The sequence below is a fragment of the Channa argus genome, chromosome 15 (genome assembly GCF_033026475.1).
Source record: "Channa argus isolate prfri chromosome 15, Channa argus male v1.0, whole genome shotgun sequence".
Classification (NCBI taxonomy): domain Eukaryota; kingdom Metazoa; phylum Chordata; class Actinopteri; order Anabantiformes; family Channidae; genus Channa; species Channa argus.
This window is the reverse complement of record NC_090211.1, coordinates 20,974,622-20,998,445: the sequence shown is the minus strand read 5'-3', so window position 1 is coordinate 20,998,445 and position 23,824 is coordinate 20,974,622. Positions and strand designations below refer to the sequence as shown.

Here is a 23,824-nt window from a genome sequence, read left to right as displayed (position 1 = left end):
GTCCGATCATCACTGGCCGAAGACAGAATCTGTTCCACTTTTGCTGTCACCGTCCTTGCAAAGGTTTGAATTGGAGTGTGCAACTTTTGGCAGTGTAGCTCTCAAGTTGTGCACAGCTATAAAAGACCAGATATTCTAACATGCGACTTATCACTGAGAAGTGGCAATGAGTCAAACACACTGAACCACTTGTTTCATATTGTGTAGGTACGTCTCTTCCACCAAAATGGCTCTGAACCATCAAGTGCGACGTCTTTATGCTCTATTGCATCAGTGGCAGAAAAAGAGTCAGAAGATACTAAATACACCATCAATTCCAAAGAGGCTCTGAATCCAGCGACTCCAGGTTGTCAGGCGTGTGTCCTTTTCTAACCAAACGCTGCCTCGTTTTTCCAGAGTACAGGTACAAGTACTTTGATTTTAGTACTCGCCAGTACCGAGTACTGATACACGTACTAAACAGTTTTGCTTCTAGTTTGAGCTGCTGGACACTGAAATCCTCATCAATCCATTGCAGTTATGCAAAACCTGCGAGAACAGAAATTCTCGCCTGTTTTCAGGCAAAAAAACAGCAGAACAACAGAAGCTTAAAAGACTGAGCCCCTCTTTTCTCTAAAAATAATGAAAATAATGAAATAATGAAATAAATGAGTCAGGTCTTAGATGGAGCAGCATGCACAACATGGAGTCACAGGAATACGAAGGGAAACTTTTGTCCTCGTTAATTATCTTTAAACAGCTGTAAACTACAGAGATATTATACCTCCGCCTACCTGTGGAGATTAACGATGTATTGGGTGCAGTATCGTAGAAGTTTTAAGAGTAGAAGTACACAAAGCAGGATCGGGCCCGATGCCAGATACTGGTATCAGCATCAGGACATTCTCTACTTAAAGTCCTAATACTCAGCAGCCATTTAGCGGTTTATTGAAACTGGAAATAGTTTGTCTTCTGTAAACATGAATGTGCAGCAAAAAACGTAACCATTTAGTAAAAAAGCAAGTACATCTGCAGCTTCAGATGAGATTTGTGATTTTGTGTTGCTCTCTGAAGTGAAGAAAATGTCTTTCCCAAAACAATTTCTGTAATCTACAATAATGCTGTGCAGTGGTGATTTTATATAAATAACAAGACCAGAGCAGAGGAGAAGAAAACCCGGAGGACCAGGGTCCAGTGTGAAGAATGATAGTACAATAAATCTAGGCAGTGGGGCTCTCACAGGAATGTTGTGGTCTTTGCGTCCTTTGTGTGAGGAGGCAACGTGGGCCAGGTACTGGATGACCTTCTTCGTGTTCTCGGTCTTGCCAGCGCCTGATTCTCCTCTAAAAACAAAGCAGATATAAACATGGAAAGCAAGAGGATGCAAAAGTGAGTGAACGCAGACTGAGTGAGAAAATAAACACTTTGGTTGCTGCCTTTATTATCAAGTTGTGAGGCCACATTGGTGACATTACACAATAATCTGAATAATCTGTTTAAGTTGTCTTCAGTTTAACAAGGTCCAGAAAAACCCAAACCAAAATAACTCACTCATCATTGTGACAGTCAAAATCCCTAGAAAACAATTAGAAAAGTGAGACACGTTGTGCCGTTGTTTTCTAAATTCGACCTTTTCTCTCCGTGGATTTTACTGGACGACCCGTCGGTTTGCTGGGCCAGGCTCCAAAGTTTCCAGGCTCTGCTTTTGGACTTTCTCTAATGATAGCTGTGTTCAGGCAGGGCCATCCACAGCTCCCACACTCAGTTCCCAGAGCCCAGAAAACCAGGGCCAACGCTGAAACCAGACCAACTACACTAGATCTATCTACATACCAGTGGCTTTAGTCTAACTGGCTATTAGCTCTACTGCACATAGAAAGCTGCAGTTTTAGTTGCGACACTAAAATTCAATGGTTGAGGCCTCAAATGCAAGACTGAGACTCAGTAATACAGGTCCAGTTAGCTACACATCCCAGCTGAGCTTTGAGTTTTTAGTTTCGCAAGAAATAAACATTCACTAACTTCTACTCATACAAACAAGATGTGAAAATGAAAAATGTGTCACCACTGTCCAAGGAACAAACAGTGAAGCCATGTTCAGGCCGACTCTGACAGCAACAGTACAACATGTCGAGTGTGGCCCTGCTCACTCATTTGAATGAGACGAGCACTTTATGCAGGGTCGTACTAGTACTGCATTACTGTCACGTTGTAACATGAAGAGGAAACAGTTCCAGTGGGACGTACAATGCTGTCTGTCAGTATTTCAAACCACTCTGCTGTGTTTGGAAAGATGCTAAACTCTATTTGAAGTTTACATACTGCAGCTGCACTGCAGATTGTATTTCATTGTCTCACTGATGCATCAAACGTCCTGCAGCAACACTTTTCACGTCTTTTCTTTTTTGTCTGTTGATCCACATCAGGTGAGAAAATATTTCTCAGTGGTTAAAGCCATATACTTTCACATAGCACGACCACATAACATTATGACCACATGTGTAACTTAATGCACCCTATTTAAAATGGATGAGGGGGGTCAAAACAGAACCATAATGTGGTCCAGTACCACTCCACCACCCACTTTGACCTCAGTAATAAACGTATAGTGGAATTATCATCTTTCTGACAGATTCAACGTATAAAATGGATTATAAATCATAAATTATAACCTTAAACTGCACAGGTGGCCTTGATGCCTGATGTGTTTGTGCACCTTTACAAACTGGACTCATAACATTTTGACTATTTATTGGATGGCTGGAGTTTCTACTGTTTGCTTTGGGTCACACTTCCCAGGATATTGAATTGATACATTGAAACGTTTTGTACCAACTCTGTTACAGTGAGTTTGAAGTGAACTGCTGTATCCCTCCAACTACCACCAATTCAAATTAAACCAGACTTTTTGCTCTTATGAGGGGAATTTCCCATTGCAACAGTACAAACAGAAGACCAAAAGATAATGGGGCACTTTTCTTAAAGACCCGTTCTCTCATTCTTGCATTCAGAATAAATGCACCTAATATTCCATTTTTTTTTTTTGGGAGATACAACTGATAGGATGCATTTTTCCACATACTGGGTCTTATACATTTATATTATTCATATTAAATAAGTTGGATGTTTGTTATACACTTTCAACTGCTTTCTTTTATTTAGTTAGTTAGTTTATTTTAGTTTATTTATTTAGTTTTGTTGTAGGTGCCACAAAATAAAAGTCTCTTATTTTAAATCCTAAATGTTCATAGCATGAGAAACTGCTACTACTCTTAAAGCACAAGATAATGAAAACATTATTATTACCATGAGGCAGCAGCTTGTAAAAAGCGTGTCACCAACCTACTAATTAAACAGTGGTGTAATGCTGCTAAAATAACTCCACTGTCACCAACAGAGGGTGTCGTTTTTAGAATTTAGGGCAGATTATGCAACAGCTCACTGACAGTCAAGCCAAACCACACTGAAAGAGTGTGGCACTTAATTACTCTTTGCCATAGAAGATGAAGGCAGGGCAGCGGACCACACTCAGAATTCCCTCAGTGGTGGGCAGAGCCGCTGCACAATCCAGCATCCTCAAAAAGTTATTTGAAACCAGTCTTTAAATAAAACCCAGCAGGATGATGGAAGCTGGCCAACTGACTCAGGGTGACAGACAGATGAAGGGAGCTGGAAAAGACTGACTTCACCACCATACAAGAACCAGGAAACCAGGTAATCCTGCATCAAGGAGCCTCTGAACACGCTTGGATTGGAACAATAAAGGTTAAAATGCTTATTTTATTGCTTCTTCGCTGTAAAGTACATATAGAACACAATTTGAGACCCCACTTTTATATAAGATCACTCTTTTAAAGAGGGTTATCTTGTTGAGACAGTTTAATTTTCTGGCCCATTAAGCCACTTTATCAGCAGAACTACCTTAAAGAACCGAACAGCTATGTGTCCTAAAGGTCCTGTCAGACTGAAATCTGAGAGGGTTTTAATTTTGCCCTGCGGGTGTAAATTAAAGAGCATTTTTTTTAAACATTTGACTGTCATTATGTTCTGTCACTGGCCTCACACTCACTACGTGGGAGGTCAGTCTAACTTTCTCTGTTAAACCAGCGGGACAGTGGAGAACCTCATCATTTCATGTATCAAAGTTCAATCACATTAATCTGTGAAGGAGGCTGGTTATTGTTTTACATGGAAATGGGCAAACAAATTTAGGTCTTACTGCTTCTGAACAGAGAAATGATCTCAAGAGAAGAGAGGAGGGGAAATTTAGCAAAGAGAGAAGAAGTAAAAAAACTCACGTGCAAAGGATTGATTGGTCCTCACGATCTGTGAAAACAGAAAAGAAAAAGATGAAGGCAGGGCAGCAAACATGTTTCCATCCTCTCCCCAGTTTCATTACAAGCAGAAAAATGACAAAAACTGCCTTTGGGGCAAATCTGTAAGAACCTAATATATTAAATAGCACAGCGACCATTTGTTTTGCATCAGCATGCAAACACTGAAGCTATGTTGGACAAGAATGTGGTACCAGGGGGTAGAAAAGGTCTCCTATCTTCCCCGGAAACAACAGGACACATTGATATACGGCTCCCAGGTCACATTAACTCCGTGTTTAGGTAAAGAACACATTTTCCTAATCCTCAGCTTCTAGCATGCAGCCATCCTCAGACCTGTAACCAAAGCTCAAACTATTTTTCTGACAGGACAAAAGTCCATATTACAGCATGGTGATGTTTAAGTGTGTGAAGGTCCTGTACTACAAAAACCTACAGAGAGCAAAACCCTCAGAGAACCGTGTTTCAGTTACAAGAGATTAATACCAGCAGACAACACTCACATGATCCACTTATATTTTGCAGACTATATTTACAGAAAACAATTCATATTCACACTATATCATTATATTCATTTGGTTCTTTCCTCCAATGCAAGTGTTGCTCCAGTTCTTCACCTGTGGCTGCAGGTTCTCTCTTTTCCCCCATGTGTTGTTTGATAGCACATACTGACGACAGCCTTGGTGTTGGATGCTGTGCTCGCAGTTGTGATGTCAAAAGCCCCCACTGCCGTCATGCAGTAGTAACCATTTACTGTGAGTGAGCCCTTCAGCCATGAGCTACAATTATAAAACTATCTGTTAGTGTGCAGTGTGAAGACTGAAGGCTGAGATCATAGAAGTGCCCTGTAATAAAGAGGTGACATGGATGTGTCAACAATAAGGGCCAGAGGCTAAGATCATATCAAATCAACAGCTGCATTGCGGCTATGAACACAGCCCCACAGGTCCAGACGGGCTTGTTTAGATAAAATGGAAACTTCCCTACATGCGATGGTACAAAGGTGTTTCGCTAAACAAATTGTATAGCGTGAGCTCACACACTTACTTCTGCTGGACCTCAGTACAATAGTGCAGAGTTAGGGAACTTTACTAATTCACATACTAAAGTGTTCCATTGCGTTTCCTGTATTGTTCACCTTAAATGGTACTGAAGACCCTACCCTTAATTGTACTTTACCCCCCCAGCTCTGCAGCACATGTGCAAATGGATCATTCTCTGGAGAATTTACGGGAAGCAGATAGTGATGTAGATGACGTTTTTATATTAAGGACAAAAACATCTGAAGCTGAAGAAGAAATAAAAGGAAGAAAATAGATGTTGTGATGCCAAAACTGTCAGACAAATTCAGGAAATCCAAGAAGATGGTTTGATGCACTGTCTGTCATGTCCTGCGTCCTTCACTCTGCCACCTCAACCAAACACAGTATCTCCAGAAAGTCTGACACGGACAATGTCCTGTTCGGTGTTACGTGTGTCAAAGGGCAACTCTGGGACATTGTCTGGACCTGATTTTCTGTACATGTCTGAAGTTCATAGGAACAGCTTAAGTCCAGCCTAAAACTGAGTCTTCAAACTATCAAACAGCCCTTTGAAGTTGTGAGGAACAGCCAAAACGTCCTCACTTTCATGGTCTAAACTGGTCCTTATTATGTATAACCACACGCCACGTCCTCTGTTACTGTGTACTCCTACTGCATGTCCCATGCATTACATATCACACCTTGCTTGGTTAAACACAGCAGCCCTCATGGCTAAAGCAGAAAGTACATTTTTAAAAATCATTTTCAAACAATCCTCCTTTGTATTTTTCTGCAGCTCTTCTTCCATTACAGTTCAGCAAAAGGCTATAATGTCTAATATTAGAACTATTTCTAATAGACATCTACTTTGTCATTAAAACTCTTATAATACATGATTCACACCTTGTTGAAGTGGGTCAGTTTTCACAGACAGCACAGATGATCTTCAAGGTTTTAGCTTTCACAACAGAAAAAGGCCTTTTGTTCTTGCACTGAAGCGTGAACTTCCCTATGTGACAAAAGCTGGCTATCAGTGTGCAGACAGGTTTTCTCTGGATGTGCGGACACATTTCCGAGGATATTTTGATGCAGAGGATACTTCAGCCGTCCATCAGAATGTCAGAGGGCTGTCGGATGCATTTCTGGTTAGAGTTAGGTAAAGGTTAGGTTTGGTGTGAGAGCTGCAGGCATTTGGCTGTGAGTGTTAACGGGAACGGTAAGTGTTGGAACATGGTACAGGTTTGAGCTCTACGGTGGGTGGGTGCATCTTTTGGGTTAGGGTTAGGTCTTTTGGCAACAATAATCTGCCCAGGCCACCCTCTTGCATGTGCAGGGATCGTTCTAGCTGTCCGAGGCCTCAGTGGGCTGTGTGGAAGAGCCCATGGCATCAAATGGGAGGACTGTTGTAGAGGAAAGCTACAGATGCCACACAAAATGTTTCTGTTAAACCTTTGACACTTTCTGCGTGTGTGCTGGCTTCTACTCGCTTTTATGTTCTTTTGGTTTATGATGTTTCTGATTTTAAGGGCCGTGCGCCATGGTCGCCGACGTTTGCAGGTGCAAAGAGGTTTGCGGGTGCCACGAGAACCGCTTAAGGAGCTGCGGATTGCATCGTGACCGAGACCGTTGTGTGTGTACGCATCTGGAGACCTTGTGTTTTTAAAAGTGGTTTTCTTTTCTCTTGCCAGCATAATTGTGTTTTATTGCAAAGGTAATGCAGACAAGCTGGAGCACGAATATGGACAAATGCATGTTGAATGAGAGTTAATGTAAGAGTGAGGATGATGAACGAGCAGCTTATTCAGTGCCGTCTCCCTAAGACCTACAAAACACAGGCGAGACTTTGATTATTCTTTCTGTCTGGGTTTCACACCCAGAAATACGTAAGCCTGATGCTTATTACATGCACCTAATGTGTCCAGTCTCAGTGGACTGAGGTACACAACACCGAGATAACTATGATGATTTTAAAAACAGCCTCTGAGCTTTATATGATTAAAGAGAGAAGCCGTTTGCATGAGTAACCGCATGTTTCTGAAATTAGCATGTGATTGTAAAAAAAACAAAAAAATCTGTTACAAATTGTGATTTTGTATTTGTATTTAGACGGTGCACCACAAATGTGGTCGGCCGAATTCCAATAAAGTTAACTCAAGTGGTGCTTCGCTGCCTTAATAGACTTCGTGTGACACCAAGTCTTTCATGTAAAAACCCTCTGGTGGTGCCAGAAGTCATTGTTTGAGATTTTGGTTGCATGAGCTGCAATGCAGTTGATTACTGTGGTTTTGTAGACAGAAACTACAAATCACACAAAAATTCAATTCAAACCGTGTCACAGCAGGCTGAAGTTAAAATGTTTGTCACATTGTGTAATGATATTCCTGTGAATCAGACACAGAGATAACATGCTGAATGATCACTGGCATCAAATAGCAGATATGCTTTTCTACACAGCCTTAAGAAGAAACAGATGAAAAGTGAGGATACACACAAACCTTTGAATTTCCCTTACATCACTCCATTCTCTGCCTCTCAGACCTCTGATGCCTTTTTTATGTTTTCCATTTGACCTTTTACTTCCCTGCAGACATCCATCATCTCCACGTCAAAGCCAATCATCTTGCTTCCAATTTATGGTTTTATTCTTCAGTAAGCTCAGGCAATATAAAGCAAATACCAGCTTCACTTGGCAAAATGGGGTTTGAATAGAAACCCTAACACCACTTGTGGCCACCAAATATCATCAAAAGGTGCCACATGTTTTCAACAGGTGACAGGTCTGGACTGTTTAGCTGCCGTAAGAAACAAATCATAAAGCAGTGACGAACAATTTAAATACTGCTCTTTTGAATTTGTACAAATTGACTCACGTTTCTATTTGATAAGTCTTGTTCAAGTTCTTTTACATGATATGTTAAATCCATCCATTGTCTTAACTGTTTATCCTGGTCAGGGTTACAGGGGACTCGAGCCCCTGCTGTCATTAAGCTGGAGGCACGGTCCACCCTGGACAGGTCTCTAGTCTATGTCAGGGCAAACACATTCACTCTTACACAGACAGACAAAAAATAAATAAATTACAAAAAAAAAAAAAAAAAAAAAAATCACACTCACATTATTATCTATGGTCCATTTAGAGTCACCACTAAAGCTAACATGCATGTGTCAGGACTGTGGAAGGAAACTGGAAGAAACCCATTCACGTATGGTGAGAACATGCAAGCTCCAACCACTCTGCCCTAAATCAGTAACATTTCTAGGATATTTTTTAAATTCTCAGGAGGCACCTCAGACAATAAGGCCCCAGACTTTTAAGATTTTAGTGTTTTCTTTTGGCGTGTTTCACCACAGCAGCTTCTAAATTTCAGTAGTTGAGAAGGAAAGTGGGAAACACGTCACAGGTTCTTTCCAGTATTTTTCTGTGTTTTAACAGCTGACAGTGTAACATCAACTACTGTAGGTCAAATATTCTCTAATATCTCAGTGGTTGTCTTCCCCTTCACCTCCTCACATGTTAATCATTGAGCAGCTTTGCTTTGCAACTTAGCATCTAATTCTCTTTTTACTTCTATTACAATGCAGCTGCTCTGATCACAGCCGACTTGAAGCTCTGCACCAGCACATCCTCCTTATTACTCTCGTGAATGAAACTGTCCCATAAAAGAAGCAGCACCGGAGTGGATCAGGTGATTTTAGGAGATAATGATCAAACTCTGGGAACAGGTGTTCATCAGTCTGAAACGAGCACGTTTCTGCAGTTAGACTTTGGTGAATGGCATTTGGAATGTGAGCAAACTTTAGACAGAAGAGTCAGAAATTTGGGGCAGGAAACAAAAATGGTCTTGGCACAGCGTTTGCAAATGTCGCATCGTGTGATCCTTCTTTATATCTTTTGGATGTAGCTGTATTTTGTGTCCTCTGCTATGTTGTTGTGGTCTTACATTGTAGAATTCGTTTTAACGTGTCCAGTTTGACCTACGCTATTTGAGTGCGTGCATCTGCCCCACGCTGCCATTTAGCCGTTTTAGCAGTTGCTGTTTTGCTAAAGCAACTAACTGCTGGGTCATATTTCCCCCAAATCCCAAGCTGGCTTGGCATAGGTAGACTATTCACACTGAACGTGCTCTTCCTTTCCAGTTGCTCATTACTGCCTCGCTAAATCTTTACCCCCTTTGTGTTTCCCCTTTCACTCTGTTGCTCCTATTTCCCTTTTCCCCCCCATGAATGGTGCTAAGCCAGATCACTGAGACTACTAAAGAGAGGGACCCTAGAAACGAACTGCATTTCCATACCAACATCTGTTTTTAATTCCACCACCTTCTCACCCTATAACAAGTCACAGACAATCACTGAGGTAATGCTAATGGGAGATGGAAATAAGTTAAGCCATTCATTCATCACATTTGAGCTTAAACCACAGTCCTATAGACTCACAGGAAACGGCAGCTTTCAGTTTAATCAGCACTGCAGCAGTGTCGTACCACAGTTCAGTTCAAGGGTGAAACACTTCTACTTGAGATTAAGAGCAGGCAGCTATAAAAACACTACTAGCCATTTCCAGGCTTTTGTTTTTCAGGCGAGCACTAAAGAGACATTTTTTATGAACTTGCTGAAAGTTTCACTCATTATGTCGAATCGAGTCTAAAAGAAAACACATTAAATCCTCACTGGTGTAAAATATTCACATGCACAACTCTCACTGCCGTTAGGAGATGGGCCTGTCTTCCACAGCCGGGTCCCTTGTGCTGCAAATAATTTATCATCCATGAGGATTAAACAAACCTTCATTCTTCAAATTCCAGAGCCTTCCCCCTCTCCCCCAGTCTCCACAAAAGCCGCAATCATTACCATAACCCCCCTATTACTGACCTCATTTCACCTGGCACAGCCTCAGTACCCCTCTCCTGACTATAAATCAATTCATTGTTCTGTTTCAATGCAATCAACTGTAAACTGCTTCGAAGGTAGGAAAATACATCCAACAGACTGTAAGGAATATCTTAGGAGCAATGCAGTTAATGAGCTAAGACATGAAAAAACTGCCATTGTCTTTAAGCTGCTGTTCAAAATAGGTTTCTTTGTGAATTATGAACATGTGAATGAGGCAGAGTACATGGGTGAAAGCAGTGTCCACATTCCTAAATGAAACTAAACCTTAGTGCACAAAAACATTCTTAGCACAAGCATCATAATTACATCCATTTATGCCCAACAGTCCTGAGCAATAAGGCTCCGGTTTGATCCAGTCTGACCAACAAATTATGCAAACTAATTGCTGCAAACCGCTCGGTTAATATTGGATTCTGTGCATGTGAATCAGCAAAGCTGTCAAACAATTTATCATTACATCCACTCTTGAGGACGCAGCTAGTTCTATTTTGGATCCAGTTCCATGTTGGTAAGATGCCAGGATTTGTCAAGCTCCACAACTAGACAAATCCCTTATTGCACATTCGATTTCATTCTCAAGTTTGAATGAGAGTGTCAAACCTCTGACACTACAGATGTTAACAAAGAAAAAACAGGTAAGGAAACATCTGAGTTGGCACGTGGACGCAAACATGATGAACTGGTTTAACAGCAGCAAAATGTAACACTGCAGGAGGTTCCTGTTCACCAAGACGGAAATTCTTTCACACAAACTGATGCAGCGTTAGAAAATGGAAGGGGGCCTGACAACATGAATGTCAGTCTTCTGGGGTCTTTACAGCTGGAATTAACACATTTTTTTTCACATTTTTCTCCACTGCACCTCAAGTTCTCACACTTTGGTTCATAAAAGAAGTCGTAAAATGCAACTGCACACAGCAAAAACTGTAGAACCATGGCAACCACTTCACACACAAGAGTTCCTGAGTGATAGTCAATGAGCTGCTCTCATAAACTACTGTTAATTTTTGTGAGGGTTACTCACAGCTACACACACACAACTCTCTAGCAGAATATGGTGATTGCATTAGTGCAAAGAGGATATAAAAATGGCAGCTTGCTCATAAAGGCCAAAAGCACAGGGAGGACGGAATCCAGAGCTACTTATACCCAGAGGAACAAAGAGAGACTGAGCTCATTCACATTCCCAGACAGGGGAAGCAGCAAACAGTCCGGGTGATCTGGGAAGTGTTGTGGTCTGGAACCTGCAGTGTATAACTGTCTAGTCAGAGCTCCTGAACAAGTACGATAAGACATGAATTAAACACAGTGAGGTAGGAGGCCGAAGGAGAGTAATTTGATACATCCTCCATAAGTAGTTGTGATCATTTAAACAGACTTCGAAGCTATAAATCTTACAATAGTTAACAGTAACAACTCATCCCATGTGTAGAAACAGGAGGCTTAAGTAGTAAAGTGTCATAATGAACCTAGAATACATTTAATGAGGTTTGATAAGTGACCTCTTTATGGGCTTGGAGGAGATATTTACCACAGAGCATTTGAAACAAAGCGATGGTATCTGCCGTGAGGCTATTTCATCAACTGTTAAAGCAATTTAGTAACGCACGACTATTAAATCTCAGAAACTGAGAATCTGATAGATAACACAGACATACAGCACATCATGCACGTTCTTGAAAGATACTTTGGAGGTAAAACTGTTAATGGCCATCACCCTTTCCAGACGTAAGGTATTTAATTAGCAATCTATATTGAATGTGGGGGCCAAAAACTTAGAATCCCCTCTTCTTATTCTGACAGTTTCAACCTAAAAACTAAATAACCCCCAAAAATGTAAAAACTAAAGACATTATAACCTTGTAAAAGTCGAATTCATGGCAGAGCTACTGTATTGGAGGTCAAGTGTCAAAATGGTCATAATTTTATGGCTATAACTTCCCAACTGGCAGTGCACTTTCCTGGATTGATCCAGAAAAGTGCTACAACAAACTGTCAAGTTATCATTTATGTCCCCGTTAAATGCAAACAATCTACACAGTCGTTTTTAAAACTCATCATTTTCTTAATTTATCCTAATTTTAACAAACTCCTTAGAAACATTAAAACCAACGAGTAATTGCCTCCACTCACATTTAGTATCTGTCAGCCTGCAACCTGGATTAGTTTATTCGTCTGTGCCATAGACGTCTGATGTTTGCCGAAATTTATTAAAAAAACTTTGGCCAGAAAAACAGCTCCACCGGGTGAAAAATGACACACACAAAAAAACATTTCCCAAAGTGCTGAATTCCAATTTTTGCATCAGGAGACCAGGAGGCTGACTCGCATACCTCAAACTGCTTTCCAAAAGTGGGGCACACTTAAAATTTCTCAACCAAGTGTTTTGGAAACATGAGGACAGAGTAATGAACATTACAGAAACATGTCACCATATGAGCTAAGTTGCAGAATGACAGACACCAAACATGAGCAGAGGAAATTCATTGTTGGTTTTAGTGTTGAGGATTGCTGAAGTTAACATTCATTTATCCTTTGAAAGCAAAAATATCACCATATTTCTAATCTAAATGGAAGAAACGTGTCGCATTGAGTCAAGCTCATTTGATTTTACAGCGTACTCTTCTGTACATGAGGATTTGTGCAATGGCTAAAGCCACTAAACAGCTCAATTACTTTTTTCCCAGTGATGCAGTTGAACCAGCTGCCAGTTTGGCATTCGGAGACACTCGGACCGGCCATTTGTATGCACCACTCTGGGTGTGTGTTTGTGTGCTGGAATTCGGATGCCCCTGGTTTCCCTCCCTGCCAGCACTGGGGCCTCTTGGGTGTGGAGCAGCCGTTGTTTTCAGCAGGCTGGCAATGCAACAGAGGGCGAAATGAGGAACAGGTGTGTCGGAGGTTCTGCCTTTTTTTATATTTACTGGCCACAGAGTTTTATCATCGTAATCATCAGCACACTAACACATACAGTTTGCTGCTGAGATGCACCAATTGAGAATGAGCTTGTCCTAAAACCCTCCCGAACGACCCCTTGTGCATTAGGCACAAATGAAAACCTCCCAGGAGAGCGAAGACTGGCGCACAGTTTAGGAATGTGCCTGGCCACACAAAAGAGAAGGGTGTGGTGTGAAAAGACCAGATAGGAGAATAAAGAAAGGAAAATGGAGATAACAGTCAGGATGGAAAGCAGAAAAACAGAACAGAAACAGGAGCTTTACAGGCTATAAATAACAGTCTGTCGCTTGCTGACATACTTGGAGATGAAATCCTAAGGATGTTTCAGTACTTCTGGTTCAGCTTCAGGATGGTGATAACAGTTGGCAGCTGAGATCACAGACAGAAATAGACTGTCATCATGGCTTAGTGAAGGCCCCCACACTCTTGGAAATGACAGGGGTGTGTGAATGGGCCACCTGGGTGAGAATGTGAGGCTAGCGAGAGTTTCTAGACACACGCACACACACACGTAGAAAGGAAGTCGTTCTCATTTTTAACACCTAGCGCTTCCTGTATTAAAGCATCATCTGTTTTCCTCCTGCCCCCTTCAGAACTGAAGGGCCGTGGAACATTGTTTGTTTGCTGCTGTTCTGAATGAATGAAACACATGCTGTCGAACCTGGTTAAGAACAAAGGGGCTGCCATATTTAATTTGTGTATTTTTCATTATGTTTTGGCTTATTTCACTTTATTGTTGATATTGGAGTCAGAAGAAACTGTCTTTGCATTTATGCATTAAATTGTCAGGTTTTTTTTAGGCACACAAAGCTAAATTAATGCAGTCTGATTTAATAGTCCTGCATCGAGACAAATACTGAATCATCTTCCTAATTTGATTAGACAAAAAGCAAAGGCAACCTGTGCAAAAAGACTATAGGCCTCTTCAGATCTTTAACAATATTCCTTCTGACCCATTGTAAGCGTGGGATCACTGTCTTGCTGCATAAACCAGCTGAGGTCGAGCTTTAACTCAGACTGAAGAGCTGACGTACTGCTCCTGGAATCTCTGGTAAACCATTCCTCACTTTTGGCAGCTCAGCCTGGCTCCCTGGCCCCGACACAGTAAAGCATCCCGACACCGTGACACTACCACCATCACGCTCGACCTTAGGGACGGTGTCGTTTTTGTGGAATTTTTTGTTTGCTTTTCTCCATGTGTAACGGGACCCGCGTCTTCCAAACAGATCCCAGTTTGACTTACAGAAGATTCTAGCAAAAAGGTTTGACGTTCACCCAGTTGTGTCGTGGCAAAATTCAGACAAGCCGTAATATTCTTCTGGCTAACGCAGCCTCCCACGGATGCCATTTCTACCCTGTGTCTCAGACAACAAAGTCATAAAACAGATATTTATTGAAGTGAGTAGCTTGCAGTTCCTTGGATGTTTTCCTTGGCTCTTCTGGACTTTCTCGGATGAGGTGTTGTCAAGCTCTTAGACAAATTTTGGAGCTTCCTCTGGAAAAGTTCACTATTGCCCCATGTCTTCTCTCCGTGTTGATAGTGCCTCTCACTCCTTGGAGTCCCAGGGCCTTAAAAACAGCTTTATAACCTCTGCCACACTGGATTTCAGTCTGGTAGATTTTTCCGGATCCAGAAATATTTTTTCATCTCTCCAACTTGCTTAGAAATAGTCCAGCTAATAAAACTGCATGGAACTGTGCTTTTTTAATTTACATGCCAATTCTTAAACTATACAAATGAGATATATGTTTAATTTAGGAAAAAACTGAGATGGTGCCAATTAGATTTTGTTCATTTCTTATTTTCAAACTTTTTTCCAGGTTAATGCCTGAAAGTAAATAAGTATTTTCAAGATTCAAACTATTTTATTGATCCCATAGGGAATTTGTGCCTAGTTACAGCTGCTCTCCACATAAAAAGTAGAAAATAAAGGAAACAACTTCCACTAAACCAAGACAATAAAAGTACAAGTACAAACCACTGATCAACAAGTAAGAAAAAACATGCAGCTAGATGATTAAACATAGACAAAGTAAAAATAATAAATGAAATAAAAATTCTGAATAGTCCTTTAATTGTTCACAGCAACAACAGTTAATATGGAATTAGAGAAACAATTCAGAAGACCTTCATCACAAGCCTATAATGTTACATATTAAATACATATTAGGGGAAATATGGAATTGGGGCCGGCTGTAACTCAGTTGGTAAGGCAGTCGTCCACGGACCACAGGGTCAGTGGTTCAATACCTGGTCCTGGCTATATGTTGAAGTGTCTCTGGGCAAGACACTGAACCCCTAACAGCCCATTCCCGTCCCCAGCTGTGCAGTTCTGGTCCAAGCCCGGTAGAAAATAGGGAGGGTTGTGTCAGTCACTGTGCCAAATCAACGTGCGGACAATGACCTGCTGTGGCGATCGTTGTGTCACGGGATGAGCCGAAAGGACAAAAGAAAAAGGTATCATGGAATTAATTTCCCTTCTTTATATTTAAACTGCAAGTTAATGGTGGTGATGTTCAGTTAAGTTCAACTGCAAACTTAGGAAGAGTCTTGCGTGATAAATTCGGTTTTAGGCTCCACGTCCTGTGGGCTTGTGTTTGGCTTGTAAGACCAGTGTTACACTGTCTGAGCTGCTCTCTACACAGAGCATTCAAACAGGCTTTTGGACTCTGTCCTTTTTCATGTCCCACAAAGCACATTTTTCACATGCTTCTGACGCAGGGGTGAAATGAGAAAAGTCTGGCAGGGAAATAGGGGGGTACAGAGATAAACAAAGGAACAAAGAGAGAGAAGTGTGAGGGAGACGTGAAGAGAGCCCACATGTTTCTCATAGAGAGGTGCCGGGCCGGTGTTGTAAATATCCTCCGCCTAATTGGAAGTCTCTTTGAAATCGAAGACTCGTAGTCCATGTCTGTGCTGAGGTAGCAGAAAGACGGCATGAGAGTGCTGACGGTGGACTGGAGGTACGCGGCTCAAGTTCCCCGTCAGTGAGTGGGACTGTAACATCTGCTGTACAACCTGTAGCTTGTGTTCGAAAACCCACTGTAAGCTACATGCAGACACAAAGAGTACGGACGCTGAAGTGAAAGATGTGAGCAGATGTGAGCAGTTAGATGTTATCTTTGGGTTCACATGCTCCCAAAATACCAGCAGCAGCAAAGCTGTAGAACAAAGAAATGGACCAAATGTTCTAGTGTCCCACAATACTCGACGTGCCTGTTCTGTTTCTTTTACACTGTTCACACCATTGTTTAATAGACTTGCTAAACAAACTTTAATCACATTTCAGTCATAAACTAAGGGAAATAAGGGACATTTCTTTTTACAATTCATATCAGGAACACACTACATATCTGCCATATTTTCCAGTTTCAGTTGTAAGTGCACAACAAATCTACACTGAATGATCTGTACAGTATTTAATCAACCTTTTCATACATAGTACATCGTCTCGTCCTTTTGACAGAGTTGTATTGTTACAGAGAGAGAATGCACTACCTTTCATCAACAAACAGAAAACCCATCACAGATGTCTCCTGGACCACCTGCTGCACTTACAACTCATCATACACATCCTATGACCAAAAACAAAGATTACCTGCTAAGAGTCCATTGGCGATAAAGTAAACATCATTGCTATTGCTAATCAAAGGTTTCTACAAATTTTACACTCTGGATTGAAGTTGGAGCGTAATCAGACAGAATGGTCTTTAGCAGCCTGAGTACCATCGACAGTTAAGTATTCAGACAGTCCAGTCCATCAAACCATACAAAAATAACATCTAAAGCCTGAAAATAAGCTAAAAACAAACAAAGAAAATATTTCAAAAAATGAAAAATCTTGGAGGATTTAATAAGTTATTTCAGAACTACAGAGGGGGGTGGTGCTAAAGCCATACCCTGCCCCCTCTGAAGCCCTCATGTGCCCACAGAGATCTCAGTTTAATGGTATCCTATGGCATTTTACAGGGTCTAGTTTTTTAAATCCGGGTGTGTAAATAAACGATGAAGGTCTATATAGATGTTTAAATGTTGGTTAGGACAGGAACATGTGCCCCCCATCCTTTTTGCTCCATCTTAACGAGGCGTTATTATCTAAATGAGTAAAACATAGGATATCAACCATAAAGTGGGTCTCACACATGCACAGTTTGGTTTATACTAACAGAGTAGAAATGATGCATAACAGCAAGTCTTCAGAAAGGGTAAAATTAGCCTTGTGCTGTTGGGTGTTGCCTTCAGGCCAATGAGAGGGAAGTGAAAGCAGTTGTGGGAGATATTGCAAAGTATTTGGCAACATAATCGATTGCAGATGGCAGCCGTCGGTGGTTGTTTGGCCCACAGTGGGTCTTTGTGATGGCTAGTCCTGCCATAATCCAACAGGACAAGGCTGTTTGCGTGTCTGTGTGTTTATGCTGGCACCTCTAATATCACAGCGCTAAGCTCTGCAGCCCCACAGGAATCCAAACACACAAGGGGGAGCAGAGGGGAAAGTGTATTATTGTGAGGCCGTTTAGTCAGTGTATGACTGAAGCTGTTGGAAATGGTAAAATAAAATAATACTAAATCTCAAAGGGAGCAAAAGGTTATGAGAGAGTTATGAAACAAAAATTCAAAAATATATCTGAAAAAAAAAGAAAAGAACAGGATGCAATCAAAAATTATTTGTGAAGATTTATAATCTTGGATAAGCACCTGACTCTGTGTCCATTTTCAGATTGTTAAATACACATATATCATCAGTGACTCTTTAATCTGTATGACATAGTGAATCAACCAGCCAGTGAGCAAGCTGCTTTTCTTTGCCTCCTGCCTTTGTAAAGTCATGGCTGTCAGTGTGAGGACATCAGGGCGCATCACTCAGACATCCCTGTCTGATGGGCCAAGGCTTCTGGCATCAATGCTGTGCGTTCCTCATGACAACACTATGCAAGAACGAGGCCTTTACATGACAGCAGTTCCACCTTTAATCATCTCGCCCAGTTGTATGACTGACAAATACTCCCCAGACACACACCTAAAACTACAGGTCAAGAGCTGGCTTCACAGGGTTAAGAGTGCTGACAAGTGATTACACAGAAGTCAAACAGATTGTCTCACACACACACACAGTAGGAAGATTAACCTGCAGGCCTGGAAATACGAGCCTGGCATCAAGTTCAAATAAAACACTATAAATAACAAATGCACAATGTATGTTCAGTCGTAACAGTCATACTTATTACTGTGATTTAACCCAAGGTCCAGAAATTTATCATCTTATAATATCTAAAACATGTGTCAACTGAGTATTAAAAAAATGCAAGATTCTGGTTTCTTTCCAAACATATAAGTATGACGACTCACACGCAACAGTTTTCCTAATCATCACATCATCCAGGTTAGGAAGGAAAAATGTCTTTCTGTGTACATGTGGGGAGGAACATATCCATAAATCAGAACTGATATATGACCCCCACACAGAAATATGATTTTATTCTGTATTCTCCACAGCTGTCTGCTATTAAAGTTGCATCTTCCCGTGTGTGTGTGTTTGAGATAGAGTCCGGTCATTCAAGCATGCTGTTTAAACAGGCTTTCCCATTTGTCATTTCTTGAACATGTACAGAGTGTGGATTTTCTTTCTTAAGACTCCCCGACACACACACACACACACACACACACGCACCCACACACACACTCTCCGACCCTCCACACCTGTCTTGTCACTCAGGATCTGGGTGTGCCCTCTACCAGCTCTCACTGCCCCAACAAAAGGCCTCATTTCCCAGGGAAGAGCTCTGTAGCCCGTCAGCGCACACGCACTCACAAGCACGCACACACACAGAATCCTGGTCCCAGCCCCCTTCACGCCGCACAAAGCCCCCATTGTGAGGCACAATGCTGGCCGGCCCCTCTGCCTTTCCCCTCTACCCTCTCTGTTACCCTCATAACTCGGTCCCCTCTTGCTTTCGCCAGACTCCCTTTTCTGTCCTTTTTCCCCCTTGAATCTCCAATACCAGTTGCATCTGTGGGGGTCTCACGCCTGCCTTCTTTTATTCTAGATCAACCAGCTTCCCAATTTCCCCTTCAACATTAAATTCTTTGACATTCCATCTTCTCTCCCCTGCCTCTCTCTCTCGTTACTGTCGTCATTGAGTGCGATACAACAAATTAGTTCTGTGCATTTATTAGTATGAACAATTATCAACAACAGACACTAGCCCTGAATGTCTTGCCCAAGGTCACACATGGTGCGTGGGCTGGGATTTAAAACGGGAGCCTTCCCCAACCCAGTCTGATGCACTACCCACTGAGCTACCAGGCCACTCACAAGCAACTAATTACAACACAATGTTAACCAGGTAAAGGTGCCACTCTGCTGAAGAGCCTGCAAACACGGCTGCAATCCAAACTAAACATGGCTGCCATTTTGACCACCACCCACCCCGACATACAGAGTACTGATAGCTTGCCTGCCTTGGTGTGTCTTTGGATTAGAGGTCATTATCATGTAGATAACAACACCTAGAGTCAAATCTCAGAATCTCTTAAATTAAATTGAGCATTTCATATGCCACCAGATCTCTGCTTTCGTAAAAAGAAATATGAAAAACATCTATCTCAGAATGTCTGAGGGAATTTCCTTCGGCTAAAATTAAATCAATCCACCCTGCCCCACGTAGCCCTTACTCTCCCCGCTCCTCTGTGCTCTTGTACCGTCTGCTATGCCCTGCACCATGATCTGTGCAGCCCTTCAGGTATCAGTAATCATCAGATTACAGTGAATAAGAAAACCCCAAATCTACTGCTTAAGCAGAAATAAATTAAATTCTCTGACAGGCTGCCTATTTATGTACGAAATGCAAACTGACCTCCATCATATATTCCGATCCCAATTCATTCTGTGCATTGAAACCTAACAACACACCAGAGATCACATTATAAAGTACAACCAAAAATACCAACATGCTGGCTAGAAGTCAGTTTTAGCCTTTACACTTAAAATATACAAAGGCTCATGTTTTTCTGTGACTAAAATTTACAAGCTGTCTCTAATGTAGATTTACACGCTGCTAAACTCTAGTAATCCACCTCCTACATACAAAGTGAAGCACTTAAGCAGCAATGTTGGAAAATGTTGCTTTCCACACCCTTCCAAGAAAAAAAAAAAAAAAAAAAAATCAGAAAAACACAGTGGTTTTGCTTCTTTTTGCTCCGTCATATCTGTTTTCAGTGCCATCTGTGTTGCTCAACATTAACCCTGACACCGAGTACATGAGTAGAGAAAGGCTCTACATGTGAATCCCAGTGTATGTGCTTTTCTTGCTTTGCCAAGCTGCAAACAATGTTCAGTTATAAGTTGCTGCATGTTGGAAAAGCATGCACACACTCACACACACATGCATTTCATGTTTTTGGTCGAGCTATTGTTGCCATTCACCTCAGAATATAATGACCTACCCTTAAGTTAAGGCTGTGGTTTCAAGACTAAGTTGAGCTGCACTAATACTAATGTGAAGTGCAGTTGAGAGTAACTCAGCTTAATCTGGCTTCATGAAAAACAGCAGCATGAGGCAGAAACAACCAGCTTACTAATTAGATGAGTGGGGCAAAAATGAATGGAAACGTAAATACGCAAACACAATGCACAGACACAGGGAGCATGGACATGTGGAACTAAGCCTGACACTTGACAAGCTGAGAGGTGAAACAAGAGAAAATGACAACACGGCTCTGCCAGTAAACAGAGGCCAAACCATGGCAACCTGGGCTGCATCCCGATGTGGAGGAGTGATAAGAACGTAGACATTCCTCACACTTGTCCTGTGTTTCCTGATTGAAAGAAGAACGAGGAAGGAACATGAGATAACCGAGCCACCACAAAGCTTCCAGCAGTGCTGCAGGCTGTATTTTTTTACATTAAGTGAAAGGCGACCAAAGTGCCTTCAAGCATGTGGGGAATGTTCTTTTTCAATTGTCGAAGCCAGAACATTCTGCTGAAAAAAAAAAGAAAAAAGAAAGAAAGGAGATGACTGAGCGATCTGGTGAGTAAAGATGAGAAAAGGGTAGAAATGAGAGTGGTCTCCTGCTCTGGACATCAAGAGAAGAATGAAACCAGTTATAAAACAGTAGGACATTCTAAATAGTCTGAAATGTGTTTCGGGGGGTTATGAAGGAAACAGTGAAAAACACAAGCAGCCAACTTAAACAGTCTGATAGAGGTTCAGTCAATAACGCAGTAAAATATCTCACTGCTTGCCAGCAAGTCACCCAGTGACACCTCTACTTGAGATCCCAGGGGAAGGTTATTCTGGTCGCACACACGGATACACACAGATATCCATGGTGACGCAGTCCTGCTCAGGAGCCCACCAGTGGGTAACGGGCTGCTCGGACAACAGTCATGACCTAACGATGACTCGGCTTGGGGAATTTAACACAGCACGGCATGGAAGAGGGGTGACCTCATTCTGTTTGATGCCATGTTCTGCTTTTGGTGAAGGACAGGTGTCCAAAAGAACGAGCAGATAGGAGTCAGAGAAAAGAACGGTGGCATATGAGCGATGTCCCATATCCTCACAAACATCTCACACAGTGATAATAGGACGGGAGGTTTTAAGGGAAAGTAATGTGTGGAAGATATGGCAAGTACAACATTAAGTAAGAAATAAATGATGGTTGTAAAAAGTTCTACATTAATTGTTTCCAAAACAATCTATACATGATGGTTCTGAATACAAATTTGAAAATTAATTCTCTGGCCCTGCTCTAACCTGGGTTCAAGCCAAACTCAGCTATGTGAGGATCTGGTCTGAGAGGATGTAATGACAGGGAGCCTCTGGCACATCAGTGAAACACTCAAACTCGAGCTTCACAGCTGCAGTTGTGGAGGTCATCCAGACAATCAGAGACAACAGCACAGCATTGCTACTTAGATGTGAAATGAGGCTGATGGTGTTTACAAAGAGCAGAGAGGCTGTGCAAACAAAGACTGTAATAAAGGTTCTGTTTAGAACAGTGATCCGTTTTAACCACAAGTAGTTAGAATTAAAATGTGCTTTAGAGGTTTTTACTTTGTAAATATACTCACATGATCACAGTTTAATACTGGACACACCACAATGATCATCGTGCATCAAAGCAAAATGCACAACCTTCCTCCACTGATACATGTTCTACTAATGTTATGGGCGTATCGTATCTCTCAGGGAGGATGAATTTGATGCCAAACTCTGATGAAGATTGCTGTTACGGTGAAATGCTACTTAATGCTATTAACTTAGCTTGGAGCTGTCAGTGCTGAGCTTTTGTTTTATAAAGAAAATCATTCAACACAATACAGTATTGTGTGAGGACACAATGCCAGAAAATGAGACATCTTTAAAAGGATAAACTATCTAATTAATAAGGTGAAAGCTTTGCATTTTTAACATTCGGTTTTAGTGTATGTAAGGGAAAAGAGAATTGCCTCTACTCATGTTTAGTGATCGTCAGTCGGCTACCTGGACGTTCCTCTGTATCCTAGACCACTCTTACTGCCCCAAATCAGCCAGACACTCCACATCTACTGGGTGACATGATAATCCATTAACAGTTGCTAACCATTAATAAGAAGACAAGTGAAGCTACATTTTTTTTAAAGTAAGAGAAATGTATCTAAATCTAAAAGATCTTTAGAATTCTCCTTTCCAACTGATGCTGGTTGACACAAGGCATCAGCTCTAACAGGAAAACCTCTGACTGCACACAGCACCAGCACATCTTACTCTTATCTGACACACAGACAGAGGCCGTCACCCATCTCTGCTTGCACTTTGGGATTCTATACTGTTAAAACCAGCTGCTTAGAGCAACGGAGTGGTCTATCAAAGCTGGTCTATCTATTATTAAGACGTGGAATTATTAGGGAAAATATTTTTAATGGACATAACAAAATTGATTATGTTAAGTAATGACTAAGGTGGGAACTCAACAAATGATATTTTGTAGAAACAGGGGCACAAGGGCCCAGAACGTTACATAAAACCAACGGACCAGTTACCAATAATACTGACCACAGCTGATTATGAACAATGCAATTTAACACTTCAATCTTAAACCCTTTGCACAAAGTTTACAGTGCTAAAGATGATGTTTAACAGTTAAATTACGACACTGAGAGTTGCAACTGTAGAAGCCTCCTACTCGAGGCCCAGTACAGCATCCATCATTGGAGCTTTCTGTCACATCCTCTTTGACCTTGTGACCTTTAACAAACCTTCTTCACTCACTAAACTGCTGGGCTGTGCAGCCAAACAACACACGAGTGAGTTAAAGTTCCTAGCAGGTAAAACCAAAATTCAAAAACAGACCCACCCACCCACCCACATAACAAAACACATATTGAGAGCTCTGACACATTATACTTTTATAAACATGTTGGTACAGGGCAATAATGAAAGTCAAGCCAAGATGAAGGGTCAGTTTAAAACTTGTCTGTCATACCTTGAAGCATGCAGCGGTACGCTGACTCCGAAATAGCATAGATGTGTGGAGGCATTTCATGCCTCTTCTTCCCTCTGTACATCTCGATGATGTTCTCTGAATAGATGGGCAGGTTCTTGTACGGGTTGATGACCACACAAAAGAGGCCAGAGTACGTCTGTAATTAGAGATAC

The 23,824-nt window shown here is 41.5% G+C and overlaps 1 protein-coding gene across 7 annotated transcripts in view; it reads right to left on the bottom strand.

The window, feature by feature from the left end:
* Positions 1 to 23,824, bottom strand: part of LOC137099382 (myosin-10) — a 59,718-nt gene that overhangs the window by 27,040 nt on the left and 8,854 nt on the right. For all 7 annotated transcript variants that reach the window (XM_067476136.1, XM_067476140.1, XM_067476141.1 and 4 more), the window contains exons 3-5: positions 23,652 to 23,808; positions 4,278 to 4,305; positions 1,220 to 1,322 (exon numbers count right to left, since the gene is read on the bottom strand). In XM_067476136.1, the coding sequence (XP_067332237.1) occupies positions 1,220 to 1,322; positions 4,278 to 4,305; positions 23,652 to 23,808 (288 nt within the window). The remainder of the gene's footprint in view (positions 1 to 1,219; positions 1,323 to 4,277; positions 4,306 to 23,651; positions 23,809 to 23,824) is intronic.